The sequence below is a fragment of the Monomorium pharaonis genome, chromosome 6 (genome assembly GCF_013373865.1).
Source record: "Monomorium pharaonis isolate MP-MQ-018 chromosome 6, ASM1337386v2, whole genome shotgun sequence".
Classification (NCBI taxonomy): Eukaryota; Metazoa; Arthropoda; class Insecta; order Hymenoptera; family Formicidae; genus Monomorium; species Monomorium pharaonis.
In genome coordinates this window covers 25,359,162-25,377,852 of record NC_050472.1, presented here as the reverse complement: position 1 = coordinate 25,377,852, position 18,691 = coordinate 25,359,162, and the positions used below count along the sequence as shown (strand labels likewise).

Genomic DNA, 18,691 nt, shown 5'->3' with positions numbered 1-18,691 from the left:
ATTATGACCAAAATAGCCAGTTACTCGAGATGATACGATCGATTTAAATTTAATTTGAGCAACGTCAATGAAAGTACTTAAATCTAATTCCATTTATCTTGGATTATATTAAAAAGAACATATGTGATAATTATATAAATGTAAATCTTACATGAGAAAGTAAAACTTTTGACTTTCATTACATTGAAAAGCTCTCACGTTAGATTGCTTGTTAGAATGAGAAAAGAATTTTTTAAGAAAATATTTAAGAATATAGTAAAAATACTTAAAATATCTAAAAAGATATTTAAATATATATTCGAGACTTTCAATGGCCGTAAAAAGAACTCTCTCAGAAAGGCGATAACTTTAGTCTTAATAATATTTTCACATCTTCAAAAACGGAGTAGAGATTAATATAGAGAGATAAATATGATTCACGTGCTCTATATATGGTGTATATATGTAAGATTATTTTTACTTTGTATATCACACACTCCATAGGCTAAAATGGAAACCTGTTGTGCGGTCCAATTATCCAGTGTATATGTTATTCCTATGCGCAAAGCTAGTTTCCGGGTTTCGATTGCAAAGGATGCTGTTACGCGGCGAGAGGAAAGAGGACGCAGGTGCGTGGATTACGAGAGAAGCGAGCTAGTTAGACGCATTAACAGTGCGCGGATAACTTTCGCTTAAAGCGCGAGGATCCATTCGTTTGCGCCAAAGTTTCTTCTTTCTGCCGGATCTGCTTGCTTCCGATTTCACAGCAAACGCGAGCTGGATCAACGAAGTCATTCGTCAGAGGACACAACTCTCAGTTGAAGAGTGAAGGCAGAAAAACTTTCTAATTCCCTGTTACGCTCGTTATCTATATTTTACAATGCGCACAAAAGGAAATATCATGACAAATCTGAAAGCACAACGGTCAGCTTGGTATATTTGAGAATTACGTAACTTTAGTACTTATAAGCTTAAATAAACTTTTAAGTGCAGATTTAAAAATATACCATTCAAACTAGCAAACGTTGTAATTAACTAATTTTACTAAAAAATAAAAAATTAATCTTGAACATTTTTTATGAATTATTGCATCATGGTAAATATTATTAAATCCATTCTTAAAACTTCATATTTGCATTAAATTGTTGCTCTTTCTTTGTGATACTAATGATCTCAACGTTTTCAGTATCATAAATAACTATAATTAATGTTTTAACTGCTAACAGTTAATATGTAAGTTAATTAATAGATGATTTATTTTTTTCAAGAAATGAAAAAAAATTAATATTTTCTTATATATTTTTCTCGAAATTATGTCAACGAAATCTTTGTAAGAATAAATACTTTGTTAGGTTTAAATAAATCACTATTATTTTAATTTTTTAAGCGGCCTTTCCCTTTCCTCTGAACAAAAATTGCAGCTGGTGCAGTCCCGAGTTATAGCAATTCAGTTTGCTAAGTCTAAATTTGGACCTACGAACACACGACGACACATAGGAAAGAAATTATAACGGACCTATTGACACGCTAACTCACATTTCCCGATCACAAAAAGTACGCTCAACCTGAAGCACCTACCCTTTCTTTTTTTTTGTATGTCTGCGGGAAGTAAGTTTGTTGTATTCTTCCCTGCCTTACCTCCGCTCTTTGAATATTCTCTCAATGGTTAAAATAAAATTAATTCTACAAGGTTAAACGTAACAGCCCTATTATTGCACAATACAGATAAGTAAAATAATAAATATTTTTTAAAGTATTATTTATCTTAAGTAATTCATTTTTCTAAATTTATGTCTTCTACTATAATTTGTTTTTAAGATAAATATATGTATTAACGCGTGATGTTCAAATGTATTAAATGTACAATCTATCACACAAGGATGACCTACATCTCTCTTAGTTTTAAGTTGCTTTAATTGTTTTGAACAATTTGATCAATATGGTATCATTACATGTTCTCAAACTATCCGACAACTATCGAAATATTACGATTTGTCGATTCCCAGTAGGTCTTGAGAAGTTGCGCTTCTCCGAAATACCCTTTTCGAAGCAACATGTTGAGAAACAATAGTGAACTGCAGTCGCGCTTTGGTGAAAGCAATCGCCATTGTAACTATAAATCAAATGCAAAGACACTTTACGTTGTTCCGAGTAACGACGATTTAAGAAGCCCGTCAGTTTTGATGATAGAAAATAGAACCTTCTTCGAGTTCCCCTTCCTGACCCTCCAACTTTCTTAACTCTTTCTCAGCACTTCAGAAAATTGGTCATCAGAGAAGTTAAAGACGATAAGTATATACTTTTAAAACTCAACGACAAAAGTCATATTGTTTTGAAATGTATTATATGACATTTATTATGAACTATAGATTATGCGTAGCCTTTATAGACTTACATATATATATATATATATATATATATATATATATATAAAATTATAAAAATTGCCAGATATTTAACTTTAACTTTCTATTTAACTATACAATTTTTATTATATATATATATATATATATATATATATATATATATGTATATACATCAATGGTTTTTAAACTGAACGATACTGTCCCCTGAGGGTAAATGAGATAACTTCATAAAAAAGAGAAGAAAAAAGGAGAACTAAGAATCAAGAGAATGACAGAAAATCGCTAGTACCATTAGAAAAAAATTTCTCAATTTTGTATTACATAGATTTAAGTTTAATTTATTTAATACTCTTTAATTTTGAAATAGATAACTTAAGAAAGATTTTAAAATTGGTAACAATTTTTAAAAATAATGCAATAATTTATATTATATAATTTTTTAAATTCTTTCCCAATTTGTTTTCATAAAATACGTTTACGACGTGTATTTGCATAAATATATACTTAAGACTTATATTTCTAGCTATATTCCGCATATAAACATATACGCGTGTTTACCTAGCTACTTCGCATTTTCCATTAATGAATCTCCTCACGTGCACCGTGAACAACTTAAAATGTTATGACTTCATAGCGTGGACTATTTCGCCAAAATGTATGCACCATTTTAAACATGCAACTTTAGAACTTAGAATACTTAGAATACTGCTCAAAATATTTTTACTTTAATGTGTTGAATATACAGTAAAGTTGAATTTAAGTAAAGAGATATTAATAATTGCTTAAAAATTTGACATTATTTTATTCTATTATCGATAATTTATATATGCAAATGTTGTAAAATCTGTACTTAATAATTTACAGTATAAATAATATAATATTGTAATAATTTTTCAAATAAGTATAGTATATTTGTGTAAAAATTCCATTATTTTAATTATATTAAAAACTTTTAATATATTGCTAGAAAAATTTTTGATTACCTCTTAATATAGAAACTTTTCGTAATGTTCTTTGTATGGTCAGATAACAAATATTATCATAAAAAATAGAAGAAGAGCAACTGTTATAATGAAAAAGTAATATATTAAATAATATTCTATGTCGTGTTGTTATTCGATGAGAAAATGTAGAGCAGTTAGCTTTGTTTCCAGGCAACGATATCAGCGATAGTGTATCCGTCCATCGAAACCGTAGTACTACTGCCTCTGCCGAATTCGATACTCTAAAAGCGAATAATGCCCTTTCGTTATCATAGTATCCTTTCGCTATCATAATTTCTTCAATAAATAGACATGTTGTTAGCCCTTTTAGCAAATAAATAAATTACTTAAATTCTGTTATTCGTATAAAAACAAAAATAATCTATATCCATATAATTTAATTATATAAAATTTGATTAAAAAGTGATTATTTAAATATATAATTCGTTTTCATATTTTCTCTTTTTCTCTACAATTTCTGTTAAATTATTCCGTTTCTCTACTAATGAATCAAAGTGTTAATATGAGGTTACAGTCATATGATTTCTCATGGGCATCACAATGTTGGCCAATAATCTTCGGATCTCTATCTGCTTAACAGTACAATTATCGTGTTTGAATGCACAATGCATCGTGCGGATTTTGCGTGTATACGTATGTGGGTGGCTTTAATCGACCGATTTTGCGAGTGCAGGGCAACGTCGGCCGGCGTCGGTCAAAGTTAGAAGCCGGTTAACCCACCTGACCGGGGGGCATTGCTGTTGCACTAGTGTGGTCGGTGTCTTTGACTCGCCCCCGAAACCGTAACCCGTCGGCGCAACCCCTAGCCGTGCAAACACCATCCCCTTCCGTTAAGATTAGTGGTCGTAAAAGCGAATGCATATGCTCTCTCTCTCTCTCTCTCTCTGTGTCTCTCTCTGTTTCTCTCTCTCTCTCTCTCTCTCTCTCTCTCTCTCTCTCTCTCTCTCTCTCTCTCTCTCTCTCTCTCTCTCTCTCTCTCTCTCTCTCTCTCTCTCTCTCTCTCTCTCTCTCTCTTTCCTCTTTCTCTCTCTCTTTCTCATTCTGATTCGCGCATCGCGTGTGTTTCAAGCAGAACGGCACGTGTCGGTATACACACACGATGGGCACGAACGCGAGAGGACACGCGCTCGAAGCAACAACCTGTGTGCGACGTGAATATTAGATTTCACACTTCGTGAAGATGTCGCGCTATAATACCACGTAATAGCGCGTGCACGAAGAGGAGATAAAGCCTCATGGAGCTAGTTCGCCAATCTTCACCTGTATTCACGATATTCCGAGATTACATACTCGATCGAAATATGTAATTGTGATAGAAGGAGCTTTTGTTTCTAAAGTAGCGTGTATTGGATTAGAGCTGTTTTAAGCGATCTAAGAATAATTCTCCGATATACTGTATACTTTATATGTTATTCAAAGAAAAATTCGGGTTAATGTTGAGAAAAATCGAGAAAATATTTTGAGATGAGATTTTCAAGAAATATGTCATATTCACGTATATATTTTCGTGTCATTTGCGATTTCTTATTAAAAAATCAATGACAATAAAAAACAGTGCATTGTTCTAAATTCTAATTCTAATTGGCATTGTTTAAAGTTTATTCATATGCTTGTACTCTGTATTTTTAGAGCTAGATCAAATTTTGCGAACAAACTGTTAAATTGTTATATGTTATTTTTAACTAATATTATTTTTTTAGTAGAAGATGGTTACCAATGGTACTACTTTATGGATAGCATTTCTTACATATATGCATGTGTGTGTGTGTGTGTGTGTGTGTGTGTGTGTGTGTGTGTGTGTGTGTGTGTGTGTGTGTGTGTGTGTGTGTGTGTGTGTGTGTGTGTGTGTTTCAATTACTTTTAGCTTAGTTTAATTAATTATTTTATTGGTCTTAATCCCCGTTTTTTATAGCAAAGGTTCACTTTAATATATATTATTAGATTGCAGATTTTATAGATAGACGCGGTTAAGTCAAGTTTTTCGAGTGAGCTGAAATCCTATTATCCTCGCGCTCGACGATCAACATGAGGCGCTACTGGAATAAGGCGCGGTATCGAAGATACGCGAAGTTCAGCTAATTTTAGTTTAAAGCTACCATAAGCTCGACGACTGCACGTAGAGCCCTGTGTAATCTCGCTGTTAATCGGTTGCGTGTATTAAATCCAAACGCCGACTGGATTAAAGTTCTAACACGTACGAAGGACTGCCATGACTTGGTGCAATTCGCCGACAAAATAATGTCCAGCACGTACGAAATAGCAGAAGCTAAAGTGTGGCATATCAACCTTGGAAAAGGGTAACATATTGAATATGTGAATACCGTTGCTTTTTTATGCAGCAAGAAAAAAGTAAAAAAGAATAGCTCAATTGAAGATAATTCTGGTTAAATAAAGTAATACTTCAAAATCTATAATAAATTATTTAGGCAAAAAGTGAATTAAATAAATGTTTTTTACAAACAACATTTCCATTTTCCATTGTAATATGAATTCGACATTTTCATAATGTACATTATTACAAACAAAATAAAGATTTAAGCTAATAAATATTTATTTCCATCAAAAATATAAAAGTTTAATTTAAATAGAAATTTTTTATTTTGTAAATGTAAAATGTCCTTATCTTTTTTTAAATTCTTATTGTAAATTACTCCACACGTGTATTGTTCATTTCTCTAAGTTTCATTTGTGGCGTTATCTTGTGAATAAAGTGAACAATATATTGAAATCGATGAAAACGCTGTCGGCATACCCTCCTTTTCGACGGTTATCCAAGAAGAATTACGTACTAACTGCCGATATTGCAATTGACTGTTGATATTTAGGATTTTCATAATTTTAAATTTATAATATAAACAACAATTATATATAAATATATATTTATATAATAATTATAATTATAATCGTTTCTGTGACATAAATTTAATTCGTAATATAAATCTATGTTTTTAACATAGCAGTTTCAACTTTACCAACCAATGCTATATACGTAAATAATTAAAAATATTACATAATTTCTGTAAAACAACAAAAGATAATAGAATAACTTGTTTATTAAAATAATCAATGTTTAATATTATTGTTTTTTCGATTATAAAACACAATATACTGTACTTTTACTTTATTATAACATTCTGAAGTAATTGTATTATTATATTTTTGCTAATACTGTAAAACATGTTGTAAATTACAAGTTAATGATGTTACTGTCCACAAAATAATTTTAAAAAATTATACAGAGAACATGTAAAAAAAAACAATAAATTATATTTCAGATAAAATAAATTATTCTTTGCTTTAAATTATGCTTCGGATAGCGTTTTTCTATTTGTCTATAAAATTATTATGCGAACATAATAGCAATGAGCTTAAAATAATAAAAGTAAGATAATAAAGTGAGAAAGGAAAAAAGAGGAAAGAGACAAATGTAAATTGCACGTTTTCTCTTGCGGTTTTATCCACAAATCGTTTTATCACTTATAATTACGTTGTTATGACGTACTCCCACCTTATTTACTTTGCAGTAGATTGTATAATAATTTACCGTATATAGTAAGTATATTAAATTTTTTGATGTCATTTATAATACAAAATTGTAATTATTGCGAAATTGTTTGGGTTTATTTACAATTAATAAATCTTTCAAAATGATTGATCAATCCTTCAATGTTAATTTTAGTAGAATATTAAAAATTGTATAATCAATATAATTAGTATAATATATTAACTCTTCAATTCAATAATTTATATTATATTAAAAGATAATTTAAACGTTTTCGTTATTAATATGATAATATACTTGTCATGAGATCATATACACGTTGTAATCACTTATACCATTTTTAGAAGGATCCTTATTTTTAATACAATAAAAATTATAAATAATAGAGGAATGCGCTTCAATCTTTTTTAATTAAATAAAAAGATTCATGCAATTTACATGAATTATCCAGATTATTATTAATGATGATGTCAATGAAATATATTTTAAATATTATTGCACGAACAAAAGTATTATATTATAAACCACAATTTGTTTCTTATTATATCATAAACTATAATTTGCTTCTTTTTATTTGACATCAAGCACTTGCGACAATCTTTTCAGGATGATATCAGGGATTCGCTTTTCCGCTAGATTTGCCGTCCCAGGAAGTTGTTGAGGTACTTGAGATCTCTCTGCTAGATTATTTCTCGCCGGCAGATTATTCGTTTTCGTAGCGAATAGGCGGGATATTGGAAGCGCCTTTTCGTTTAGATTCTCGGTACCGGGAAACTGTCCGTAGACCACTTCCGCATTATTGTCCAGATGAGGATCATGACTCACGTGAGGCAAATGAGGGACTGCCAATGTCCCATAAACGCCAAGGAACAGTACCAGAAACTACATCAAAAGCATTTAAATGCAATGCAGCTGCATCAATAAATTTGTTGTTATATAAAATTCACGCATAGATAATGATATATAATTGCGTTTTTTTTTTTGTTATTAATCAATCAAACTGAGTAAATATTTCAAAAGTGCCACTTTCTATTTCAACTGCAGATTTGTTGAACGAAGAATCTGAGTCTTTACATAAATATTAAAATTTTAACATTTTTTAATTATAATTAATAAGAAATAAAATGTTTTTAGCATTTCATGATATTCAAATTTGAACGTCTAAGATAAATTTAATTAACAAAATTATATTATCTATTAAAATTAAAATAAACTTTAATTTAAAAAGTCTTAATTTTATTAATTTTATTAATTGTCAAGATATTTAATATTATTAAAAATCTATAGTTTAAAAACTGAGATTTTTTTATTTAGCAATGGTTAATTTATAGGCAATATTAATACACAAAATGTATAGATTTGAAAATTGTTTAGACTGGTCTCGCTTAGTTAATGACATGCAAAAAAGCGTGAAGTTTTATCGCAAAAGAATCACGCGCGTGAGATTTATTTTTTAACGTGACGTACACGGGATTTACGTGAAATTAATTCGAAGTCACCGGAGGATCTACGCGGAGATAAATGCCCCGCTTGGCGACGTAACCGCGAATTTATGACTTTTTATTGCGTCGCGCAAATTCATGGAATCACACGATTTCGCGCGCAATGCGGTGGAAATCATCTTGAGATTGAATTTGTCGGGAAATCCTGTGAAAATTTAAAGCGGATGGCGATGATTTGACACGATACTCGCAGGTGGATAGATAGAAATACATATGAGATCGTCCACACCCTTGCTATTTCATATAGACGCGATCTCGGGCTCCACTTCACTTGACCCAAATCGCGACCAGATTAAAAGATAACCTACTTTCTCACGATTGACTAGAAATTCTTCGAACGAGACAAAGTTATTTTTATGCTACATAAAAAAGACTTTTCTCTGTTATTGATCGCAAAGATAGACTGTCGAAACAAGATGTTTTTGGAAAAGTCAATTATTAATTGATTTTAACCCTCAAGGATTCATTTTACACATAAGATTTATCCACTGTTTACAATTATATCTACAATTTAGAATATATTTGCTTAGGTTTTCTCCAAAAATATTAGTATAATATTTATAATATCTTTATTTAATTTGATATACCTTAATTATTTTATTCTCGAGATTATTTGCAACAAGGTGATATAAAATCTCTTCAATAAATTTTAAAATTCTAATAATACTTTACAAATATATAGTTTTATTCAAATTTTTTTTTAATTAATCGTCCAACTAATGTAAGCGTCTTTACCACAATATAATCTTTCCCAAAAATATCTCAACATTATTAACTACGATCTATTTGTACATCATCATCAATTACGTTTACGAGTAACTTTGCCTTTGCCTTCAGCGAGATTTATAATTACATTTCGATGGCTGAAATTAGACGAACGGCAAACGCCACACAATCACACTAACCGTTCATGTAATTTTAGCCACAAAATCTAATTATAATACAAATCTTGTCACTACTAGTAAGCCAAATTAGTTAAGAGCCAAAATAGTTTGACGTTATCTTGTCAAGAATATTTTATTTAACAATAAAAAAATAAGGATTAATTTAAAAGTACAATGCACAAATTGTTGTGTAAATTCACATGCCTGGATTCAGTTCCGTTTATCTCTTCACTTTTCATTATAATTTATCAATTTATATATATCAAGAAACTTGTTTACATGTTTCCAATTTTATTTATTAACAATTTATGGGAAAGAGAAAGAGTCAGTAAAAAAGATATTATATAACAAAAACTTTTTAATAACTTCGAAATAAATTACTCATGGCATAATCAATTCAGTCATTTAAAAAAAAGTTAAGAGCAATTTAATATTAAAAATTAAACATTCTAGCACTCTAATCGGATCAGTCATCTAGTCAATGTGAACTTTTACACTCGTCACCTTTTACATTTCGAACTTCGTCTGCCTTTTATCGCATTTTATCGAATCCTTTGACTATCAAGTTCAATCCCACGTTTCGATCCGAAGAAAATTACACAATCGGGATTTTTACAAGGAAATTTTCACTTTTCCCGGAGGGGATTACGTGATCAACCAGTCGACACGTAAATTCGACGTCACTCGCAGAAAACACGTGCACGCATCTTTCTTTTTATTTCTTATCACGAAATTTCTGATTTTCTCTCTTACCTCGATCATGTTCGTTCGATGCACAGCGCCCAACTATCTGGGAGAATGGCACGATGACACTTTTATATAGGTATATGTGTAAATGCGTGTGGGCACCGGTCTTACCGCGTGGCGAATCGACGTTTTATTTTCGTGAGTCAAACGATCATCGTGATCCTTCGAGAACAAGATTTCTTCAAGATTTATTTTTTTCTTCTCTTTCTGCTAAAGTTATTACTCTCGACAGCCGTCAACCTCCGCCGCAATGGCGTAGACATGGACTCTTTTAAAATTTTTTTATTAATATGCAAGGATGATTATAAAAAATTAAGTATTACCAAGTTTCAATTGTTTAGGAAAACTCAAAGAAGTATTTTTCTTTTTAAATAACGTTATATGAAATATCTTCCTTTTAAAAGACGTTTTATGTATTTAATAGCTTTTAGTAGCATTGAAAATAGAATAGATCATTTTGAATATGTTAACATTTCAAAAGATCTTTCGCATATTTTTAGATAAATCATAATTGAATATCTAAAAACTAGTTTCATCACTATTATAATTAAACAATTGCGACTGCTATTATTACTTGCAGAATTGTACACGGTCTCTCACACGAGTTGTTAGGAAAATCAATTTGTAATTCCGTGTTTTCGCATGAGTAAAAATAAGCTAAAGCGTAGTAGCAACGATATGGAAGACTTCGAATTTTCGGACAGAAATCGATGCTCCTCAGTTATTGTTAACATCTCGGTAATGCGATATACCATCTGTCTTGGAAAATGCATTGTTCCGACACGTGCATGAATTATAGATAAATCTACAAATTATAACATTATTTTACTTATGATGACACCAATAATAATAGTATTGTGAGAATATAGTCTTTTATTTTAATATACAATTACTTAATTGTCAGGCACACGGATTATCCTGATTAACATGATTAGTCTGATTTTCTTAGAACTATAACACTTTTGGTAAATTTAAATTTCGATGTTGCAAATACACAAAAATGACTTGGGCAAAGCGTTTTTTCTCTCTTTTATTAATTTATTTATTAATAGCCTAAAATATATAGAATTTGATATCTTGAAATTATTCTCAAAATTTTCGGAAATTATTTCATAATAATAATCAAATAGATCTTAATTGACATATCCACAATTACTATTTTGCAAAAAATATACAATCTCAAGAAAGAAGAAAATACTTTTTTAGTCTTTTACGTGGAACAAAATAAAAATTTAAACGTAACTAATGCCGTTTAAAGTTGAAACTAATTAATTGCATTGTTAATAATCATTCTGAAACATTATTAAATTAGTTTCTTATAAATCACAATGAAAAGACGATTTTGCAAAATCGCAATGATTGATATGACTTGGCGCCGTAAGTTCCGTATACATAAATATTATCATAAAAGATGAAAGTAAGTTTTGCAGTGTCTTAGAGACATTTATTTATTGAAAATTTCCTGATGGATTATATCCAACAATCTCTAAAATGCTCTAGAATTTTGATTTTAAATATCTTACTTTGTAAAATCTGTTTTTATAGTTTTTATAGATACAATTCATAGCCTCAGCTTTTAATTATACAAATTGAATGATTCATGTTATTGCGGATTTAAGCTGTTTGCTTACTTTTAGTTTGTAAAAACAAGATAACTGAATTGATTGTTCATAAATTACGTCGATCAGTGTTCCTTCGTCTTATAAATAACTCCTCTATCCTATACACGGACTTTAATAATTTAAAAGAAAAAGGAAAGTGTTTTATCGAAGCGTAACAAGTGATTTTATCCAGCCTCGAAAATAAACACTGCCATATAATGGCCGAGAAAATTATCTTTGTCCGACACCAGGTGTTAGGTTCTTTCAGTTTTCTCGATACTTAAAACAGATAAAAAGTTACGGCGCAATAAATGACGTTACAGCCGACGCGACGAGAGAGTATACTGTGACATCACTTATAACCAAGTGATCTCATCGAGGGTGGCGTGACGTCACGAAGCCCTATTCCATTCGATCGACCAGATGTTACGGGTTCTAGCTGTATAAAGTTCATGCGCCGTCACGATGACGTCATTGAATTCTATTCCGTCCTGCTAAGAGAACCCGCTCAATAATCCGGTTTTTCTGACGTTTTCTCCAAGCCTACGCGTGCCTACCTCGATATAATGCCACGTCGTTATAATGCCAACGTAAGAAAATTACATTGTGAAAAAATTGCGACGTAAAAACTGAGATCATGACGCAAATAAAAAATATATAGAATCTTTAATCTACTTGTCTTATATTTTATAATCATAATCTTAATCTTGTGTGAGACGGTGTATTGAAGCTAAGAGATGCTTTCTTCAACACGTTTAAAGGTTCTCTCGTGAGAAATTACATTAAATATTATCACGAAGTTATTTATTACTAAAGACAAAATTTTTAATTTCTAATCATACATTGTGTGTAACAATATATATATGTAAACGTCTTAGAAACCATATACGTTATCAAAATTATATAGATTATCCTTGTGTAGTTTAAAGTAAACGTTTTTGGTATTTATATGTCAAACAAATACTCAGTGCCGCATTAACTTGTTTTGCAGCCATGAGCTAAAATATTTCAATGCCAAAAGCAGTAAATTATAAAGATTCTTTTCCAGTTGAGCATTGAATAATATTTAAAGAATTATCAAACGTTAAAAAAATTGTTACAGTAAAATGACATAAAATATAAATGAAGGATTTCTTAAAAACAAGATATTAAGGAAATCAAATGCCTTTATGTGATGTCATCTAAGTAAAATTTTTTCAGAAATTATATTAGAACATCAGATCATAAAAAATATTAAAATCATTATATTATTATTTACATATTTTATAATCCTAATTTTTTATCAAACGTCAAATTCATTATTTGAGAAAAAATTTCCTCAATATCTTGTTTTTAAGAAATCCTTCATTTATATTTCGTCATTTTACTGTAACAATTTTTTTAACATTGATCATTCTTTAAATATTATTCAATGCTCAACTGGAAAAGAATCTTTATAATTTACTGCTTCTAAAAATTTACCGCCACAGATTATAACTCACTCAGCCCATGCCTTAATACGGTACTGTAAATACCAGCGTACAAGGGAACAACACCGATCTCTGGCGAAGATCTAAAAGGTTAAAATCCGTAAACACAATTCAAATAGTTCTAAAGCATCTTTCCTCGAATGCGTATTGATATAATACGTGGACCCGTTTTACAATTCTCACAAGAATATCTCTCAATACTTTCGGCGTTATTATTCAAATATCTGTATAATAATGTGTTACTTTATTTATCGTAATATTTTAATAAAAAACGTAATATTTTAATAAAATAATTCAAATAGTGTATTTGTTACGATAAGTTATAAGAAAATAGATTTCAGAATTAGGCGAAAGAAGAATCTTAAAAAATTAAGTAAGTTATATATTTTTTTTTCACTTTTCCTAATATCATTAAATTATAAAAATAAAAATTAATACAATTTTATTTTAAATTTTCTAAGATACGCCAAATATATCAAAATATTAATTATAAAGTTATATATCAAAAAATGTATACTGTAATTGTATGTAATTGTATTATTCTTAATTATATCATGATATATTGATACTTAGAATATTTCTTAACAGGTGATAATCGTTCCAAATATGAGTCGTAATAATAAAAATATACGAAGATCCGCATTATCATTCGACGGTGCGGACGGTACACTCGATATTGATCATATTTTGCAAACTGATCCTTGGAAAAATGTTGAAATGTTTGAAACGAAAGAAACCGCTTGTATTCAAAATGTGCTAAGCGATTTTAATAACATAATTACACAAGCAAAGACTCTTAAAGCTACAGGTAAGAATATGATTTCATTAAAATTTATCATTGTTAAAAAAGTTGTTCTATTTCGCTATAAATTATGTTTTATTTAAATCACTTTTCTTTTAATCTGATAGTATACCAAATATTTCGAATAATATATCAAGTACTTTACAGTATAAAATAAAAGTAATTATAAAATTTCTTTAAATATCTTTACACAGTGTGTATATTTTTTGCACACTTTACAGACTTTTGACATTAAGACTTCTTATTTTTATTAATTTACATAATGTAATAGTTGCATAATATCCTGTATTTGCATAATAAACAAATAATAATTTTAATTACTTTCGAAAACTTTGTAATAAAAGTAACATTATTAAATATTATTAAAATTAATGCAACTAAATCTATAACAAATTTATAATAATACAATCGAATAATATATAATCAATTAAAATGTGACTTAAAAATAATGAAATAAAATTAATCTAATTTAACGTTTGTTCAGGTAACACCACCGCAAAAAAAAGTCCGAGATCCACGAAAAAATCTCAAATTGATTCCCCAATAAAGGATTTGGTAACAAATTCATCTGGAATTTCAACAAGTGAAATTAACAACGTCACTGAGACAAAAACAACAGTAAATAGTGAGAAGAAAAGAGCTACACCAAAAAGGCCTAGACAAAGAAGATCTAAGACAGTCGAGGAAACGGAGTTACCTGAGACTTCATCAAGTGCAAATAATAACGTCACTGAGACAAAAACAACAGTAAATAGTGAGATGAAAAGAGCTCCACCAAAAAGGCCTCGACAAAGAAGATCTAAGACAGTCGAGGAAATGGAGTTACCTGAGACTTCATCAAGTGCAAATAATAACGTCACTGAGACAAAAACAACAGTAAATAGTGAGATGAAAAGAGCTCCACCAAAAAGGCCTCGGCAAAGAAGATCTAAGACAGTCGAGGAAGCGGAGTTACCTGAGACTTCATCAAACACGAATAATAACGCCATTGAAACAAAAATTACAGTACATAAAAAAAAGAGAGCTTCAACAAAGCCTCAACAAACTTCTAAGACAGTTGAGGAAATGACTACGCAAGAACTTTCATGTGACTTTGATGATGTAAAAGAAAAAATTCAAAATTTATCAAATGCCAGCGCCAAGAATAATGTTGATTTAATCGAAAAGACAATAAAACAAAATATTCTGCAAAATATAATAAATATCACCGAAGAAAATCTACAAACAAGCACTCCTAAAAGAAAAGTACCTAAAATAAGAAAAGAAAGAGTGAAAAAAGAATTAATGGCAAAAAATAAAAAATCAAAAGCGGAAACTTCTGAAAATAAATCTAAAAGGGAGTACAAAAAAAGACAGAAAATATTGAAAAACAATTTGAAAGATGAGCAAAACAAAAGTAAATAAAACACTTTTATTTTGATTATATTTTTCAACTTTTCAAATATTTTTAATAATAAAAATACAATATTTTTTAGATAGCACCAATGTAATTGGAGAAGAGAAAGAAATAAATGTCGAATTGAAAAGTCATGAAAAGATTCAAAATTTCTCAAAAAGTAAAGTAAATAATAAAAAAGAGCAATGTAAGTATGCAAAAAGGAGATGTTTAAAATATGTATTTTTTCTTCTATTTTTGATAATGATGAAATTTTTCTCATTGTGTGAAAGTGAATATTTTTCCACTTCTTAATGAATTAGAAAAAAAATGAATAAAACAAGTTTCTGTACAAATCAATACAAAGCAAAATGGTAAATAAAAAATACAATAAGATATAAAAAAAAACAGTACTGGTTCTCGCAATAAGACAAATCTTATATTTGGTTTAATTATTTTAATATAATTGCATATATTTTTCAGGCACAAACCTAACTCCTAACCAAATAAAAAAGGACAAATTAAAAAAAGAAAACTCAGAGAACAAATTACAAAAACCCGCTCAGTCACGTAAATCTCTGTCGCCGCAGATGAATAACACGAACGATACAAAATGTCAATGCAAACGTAAGAGAAATATTCCAAAATATTCCTATACATATTCGGTTTATCGATAAAACCGATTCAAATTAATTTACATTAAGTAACAATTATTTTACAGAAAACTGCGCAAAATCTGATAATCAGTGTTCTTCAAGAGCAAAAGAAGACGTCGAGAATACGAGACAATATAAAAAGAATATAAAAGCTGCGAAAGCTATCGAAGGTCTTAGCCGACGTATAACAGACGTTAAGAGAAAAATGGATTGCATTAAAAACGATTTAGGTAAAACAATGTTTATAATTCTTTATAATAACATTAAAATAATTTTATTTACAATTTTCAATTATATCTTTTTTTAAGCAAGATTGAATTTTTTGTCAATCTTCTATAAAATAAGTGTGTCAGTAATTTCAAAAAATTCTTTGTATTTTTAAGAAATTTATTAATGTTGGCACAATGTGTTAAATGTTACGCAGTTAATCCCTCAGATCACTTAAAAAACGAAATTCGCTTCTCACGTTGATGACAATTTAATAAATTTTACCGAAAATTTGTATGCGAAAACCGTGCAACCATGTCCCAAATACGATATTTTCGGAACTGATCCCTTGTTTCTTTCTTTCTTTCAGAAAGCAACGAATCATACGAATTAGACAGCAGTTTCACTGATTCATCGTCGACTTCGTATTCATCTTCATCTTATTTTTCCGATTCCGATTCGTCCTGTTCATGCTCGAATAACTGTAATTGTTCATATTGCGGTTCATATTACACTGACACAAGTGATTCTTCAAATTCTGATGAAAATAGTGAAAGCCAAACTGAGACTGGAAGCGAAAGAGAAGAGTCACGTTGAAAATTATTAAAGAATGTTAGAGAACACACAAAATTGAAATCATGCGCAAGAAGTTAAAGTTGAAATTTGATTATTATATAATTATACTTAATGAATTTATTTATTTATGTACTTTTTATGTTTTATTTAGTTCTTTGTTATTCATTATATTATAGCCTATTATAATTACGTATCTTTCCGATTAGCATTAATTTTATTTCAAATGAATTGTGCTTGAATTTACAAAATAAAGTTTATCTTCGGAAGATTTTAATATTTAAATATTACAATTAATTAAAAAAAAGAAATTATATGATGTTTAAAATAAATTATATATAATGTAATTATTGTAATTTTAAAGAATTTTATAAGTTTGATGTAAAAAATACAATTATAAATCAATAAAGGAGAATAAAAAAAAATCTTAAAACGTATATATTGGAACATCTGATCATCTCCAGTAAATGTACGATTCTGGATGGATATAACTATTTCGTTAAATATTTTATGATGCTGTTGTGATAGTCAAATTATATCGCCGGATGCGGTGTATGGTATAAAAATACTATCCAATATTTTGTGCCTTGTTATTTCGTGACGTGGATTATAAATATAGGATATTAAATAATATTTCTGTTTTTAACATTGTTTCCTTTTTAACATGCAATCTAACATATTTCAGTTCAGTTCAAGCAGCTAATTGTACACGTATATGTTATCCAATATGTATTGTTTCTAATAACAGCCTTCACACACACAAATTTCGCTTTTTATTTTGTATATTCATAACTTAAAAGCTTTTGGTTTTTCGATATTTTTGCTTAGAACAAGATGCTTTTGAATTTATTAGATACATCGCATTACATGAACCATGGACACAGATTTGTGATCACTCCTGTACAGACGATTTAAACACGACCTTTAAGCGAGGGACTCATGCACAGCGCATTTGATCGGACGCATTTAAAATAATCGCGTACATCGCGATTCTTAAATTAGTCATCGTCGTCTCTTTATTGTGTCGCCACTATTCGGAGCATTTCGGCACCTGCTCCGTGAGCTGCAGTATTTTTTCTTAACGTTCTAACTGAAAACAGAGAAGACTAAAAATAGGCGGTTTGACGCACGTTGCCGGTGTTAAGGTAAGTAAGCAACATGAACCGTATGTTTGCTCTTTTCTCTCGGACGATAATCTCCCGGCGCCAATACGCCGTTTGTCGTTCCTACAAATGTGAAACAGCTACTGCGTAATTAAAGAAACGTATCAAGTCCTGCGCAAGTTTATCTGAGGCACTCAAATCCAAACGACGAAAATCCATTTCTTAAAAGTAGACTATTGAGGTCATTCATTGATTAATAAACAATGTTAAAATTAAGCAAATTATATGGAAATGTGAAATAAATCCGCATTAAAAAAATTATAGAAATAAATAAATAAGAAGTATTTTTTCACCTTTCACATTTTCGCGACGGAGAATAAAAATTTTTTATTTTTCTATTACTTTTCTCTGTCACGAGATATTTCGAGATGAAATCGTACTATTCCATTTCCATAATTGCTTGACACGTTGAACAGACTATGGAATAAAAAAAGCTTTACAGTAGTCTATAACTAATGGTTGAAGCTACAATTACACTTGTCAATAAATAAATGGAAAAAAATAAAGAATCTGAGGAAAGTAACAAGAAAATCTGGCTCTTGCTAAGAAGAAACGATAGCTCGGTATTAGAATACAGTGATTTCGCAGAATCACATCTTTTTTCTCAACAGTGACGTACTATCACATATATATTTTTGTTTATTATAGCTGTAATGATTGATGTTTGTGGAAATAACAACAAAAACAAAGGCGTCCTTAGACATCCATTAAACCAAGCCAAAGTTAAGTCAACTGTTAGAGTTGGCGGAAACTGTGAAATCTCTCAGAATCCCTCATTGTTACAAAATCTCTTAGAATCTAGAAAACTGCAAGGTAATGATGCAAAGAAACTAATCTGAATATTCAGCGTCAGAAATCGTA

At 29.7% G+C, this 18,691-nt stretch overlaps 3 protein-coding genes across 5 annotated transcripts in view; 1 reads left to right on the top strand and 2 right to left on the bottom strand.

The window, feature by feature from the left end:
* LOC105839444 (opsin, blue-sensitive) overlaps positions 1-18,691 on the bottom strand; it is a 245,783-nt gene that overhangs the window by 206,944 nt on the left and 20,148 nt on the right. The gene's annotated exons all lie outside the window — the stretch shown is intronic.
* LOC105838689 lies at positions 6,780-10,087 on the bottom strand. Its single transcript, XM_012684423.3, has 2 exons — positions 9,991-10,087; positions 6,780-7,733 (listed from the first exon to the last, which is right to left on the bottom strand). Exons 1-2 carry the CDS (start codon positions 9,997-9,999, stop codon positions 7,422-7,424), a joined length of 321 nt encoding a protein of 106 aa, XP_012539877.1. The 5' UTR covers positions 10,000-10,087; the 3' UTR covers positions 6,780-7,421.
* On the top strand, positions 12,971-16,724 carry LOC114254438 (dentin sialophosphoprotein). Its single transcript, XM_036289090.1, has 7 exons — positions 12,971-13,427; positions 13,643-13,862; positions 14,341-15,196; positions 15,414-15,439; positions 15,715-15,858; positions 15,953-16,117; positions 16,465-16,724. The coding sequence occupies exons 2-7, from the start codon at positions 13,661-13,663 to the stop codon at positions 16,689-16,691; spliced, it is 1,620 nt and encodes a 539-aa protein (XP_036144983.1). The 5' UTR covers positions 12,971-13,427; positions 13,643-13,660; the 3' UTR covers positions 16,692-16,724.

Excerpts from the sequence above, each read along its gene's own strand:
- LOC114254438 (XM_036289090.1), top strand. The coding sequence starts at position 13,661 with ATGAGTCGTAATAATAAAAATATACGAAGATCCGCATTATCATTCGAC. Across the intron at positions 15,859-15,952 it reads TACAAAATGTCAATGCAAAC|AAAACTGCGCAAAATCTGAT; the intron begins GTAAGAGAAATA and ends ATTATTTTACAG. Across the intron at positions 16,118-16,464 it reads TTGCATTAAAAACGATTTAG|AAAGCAACGAATCATACGAA; the intron begins GTAAAACAATGT and ends TCTTTCTTTCAG.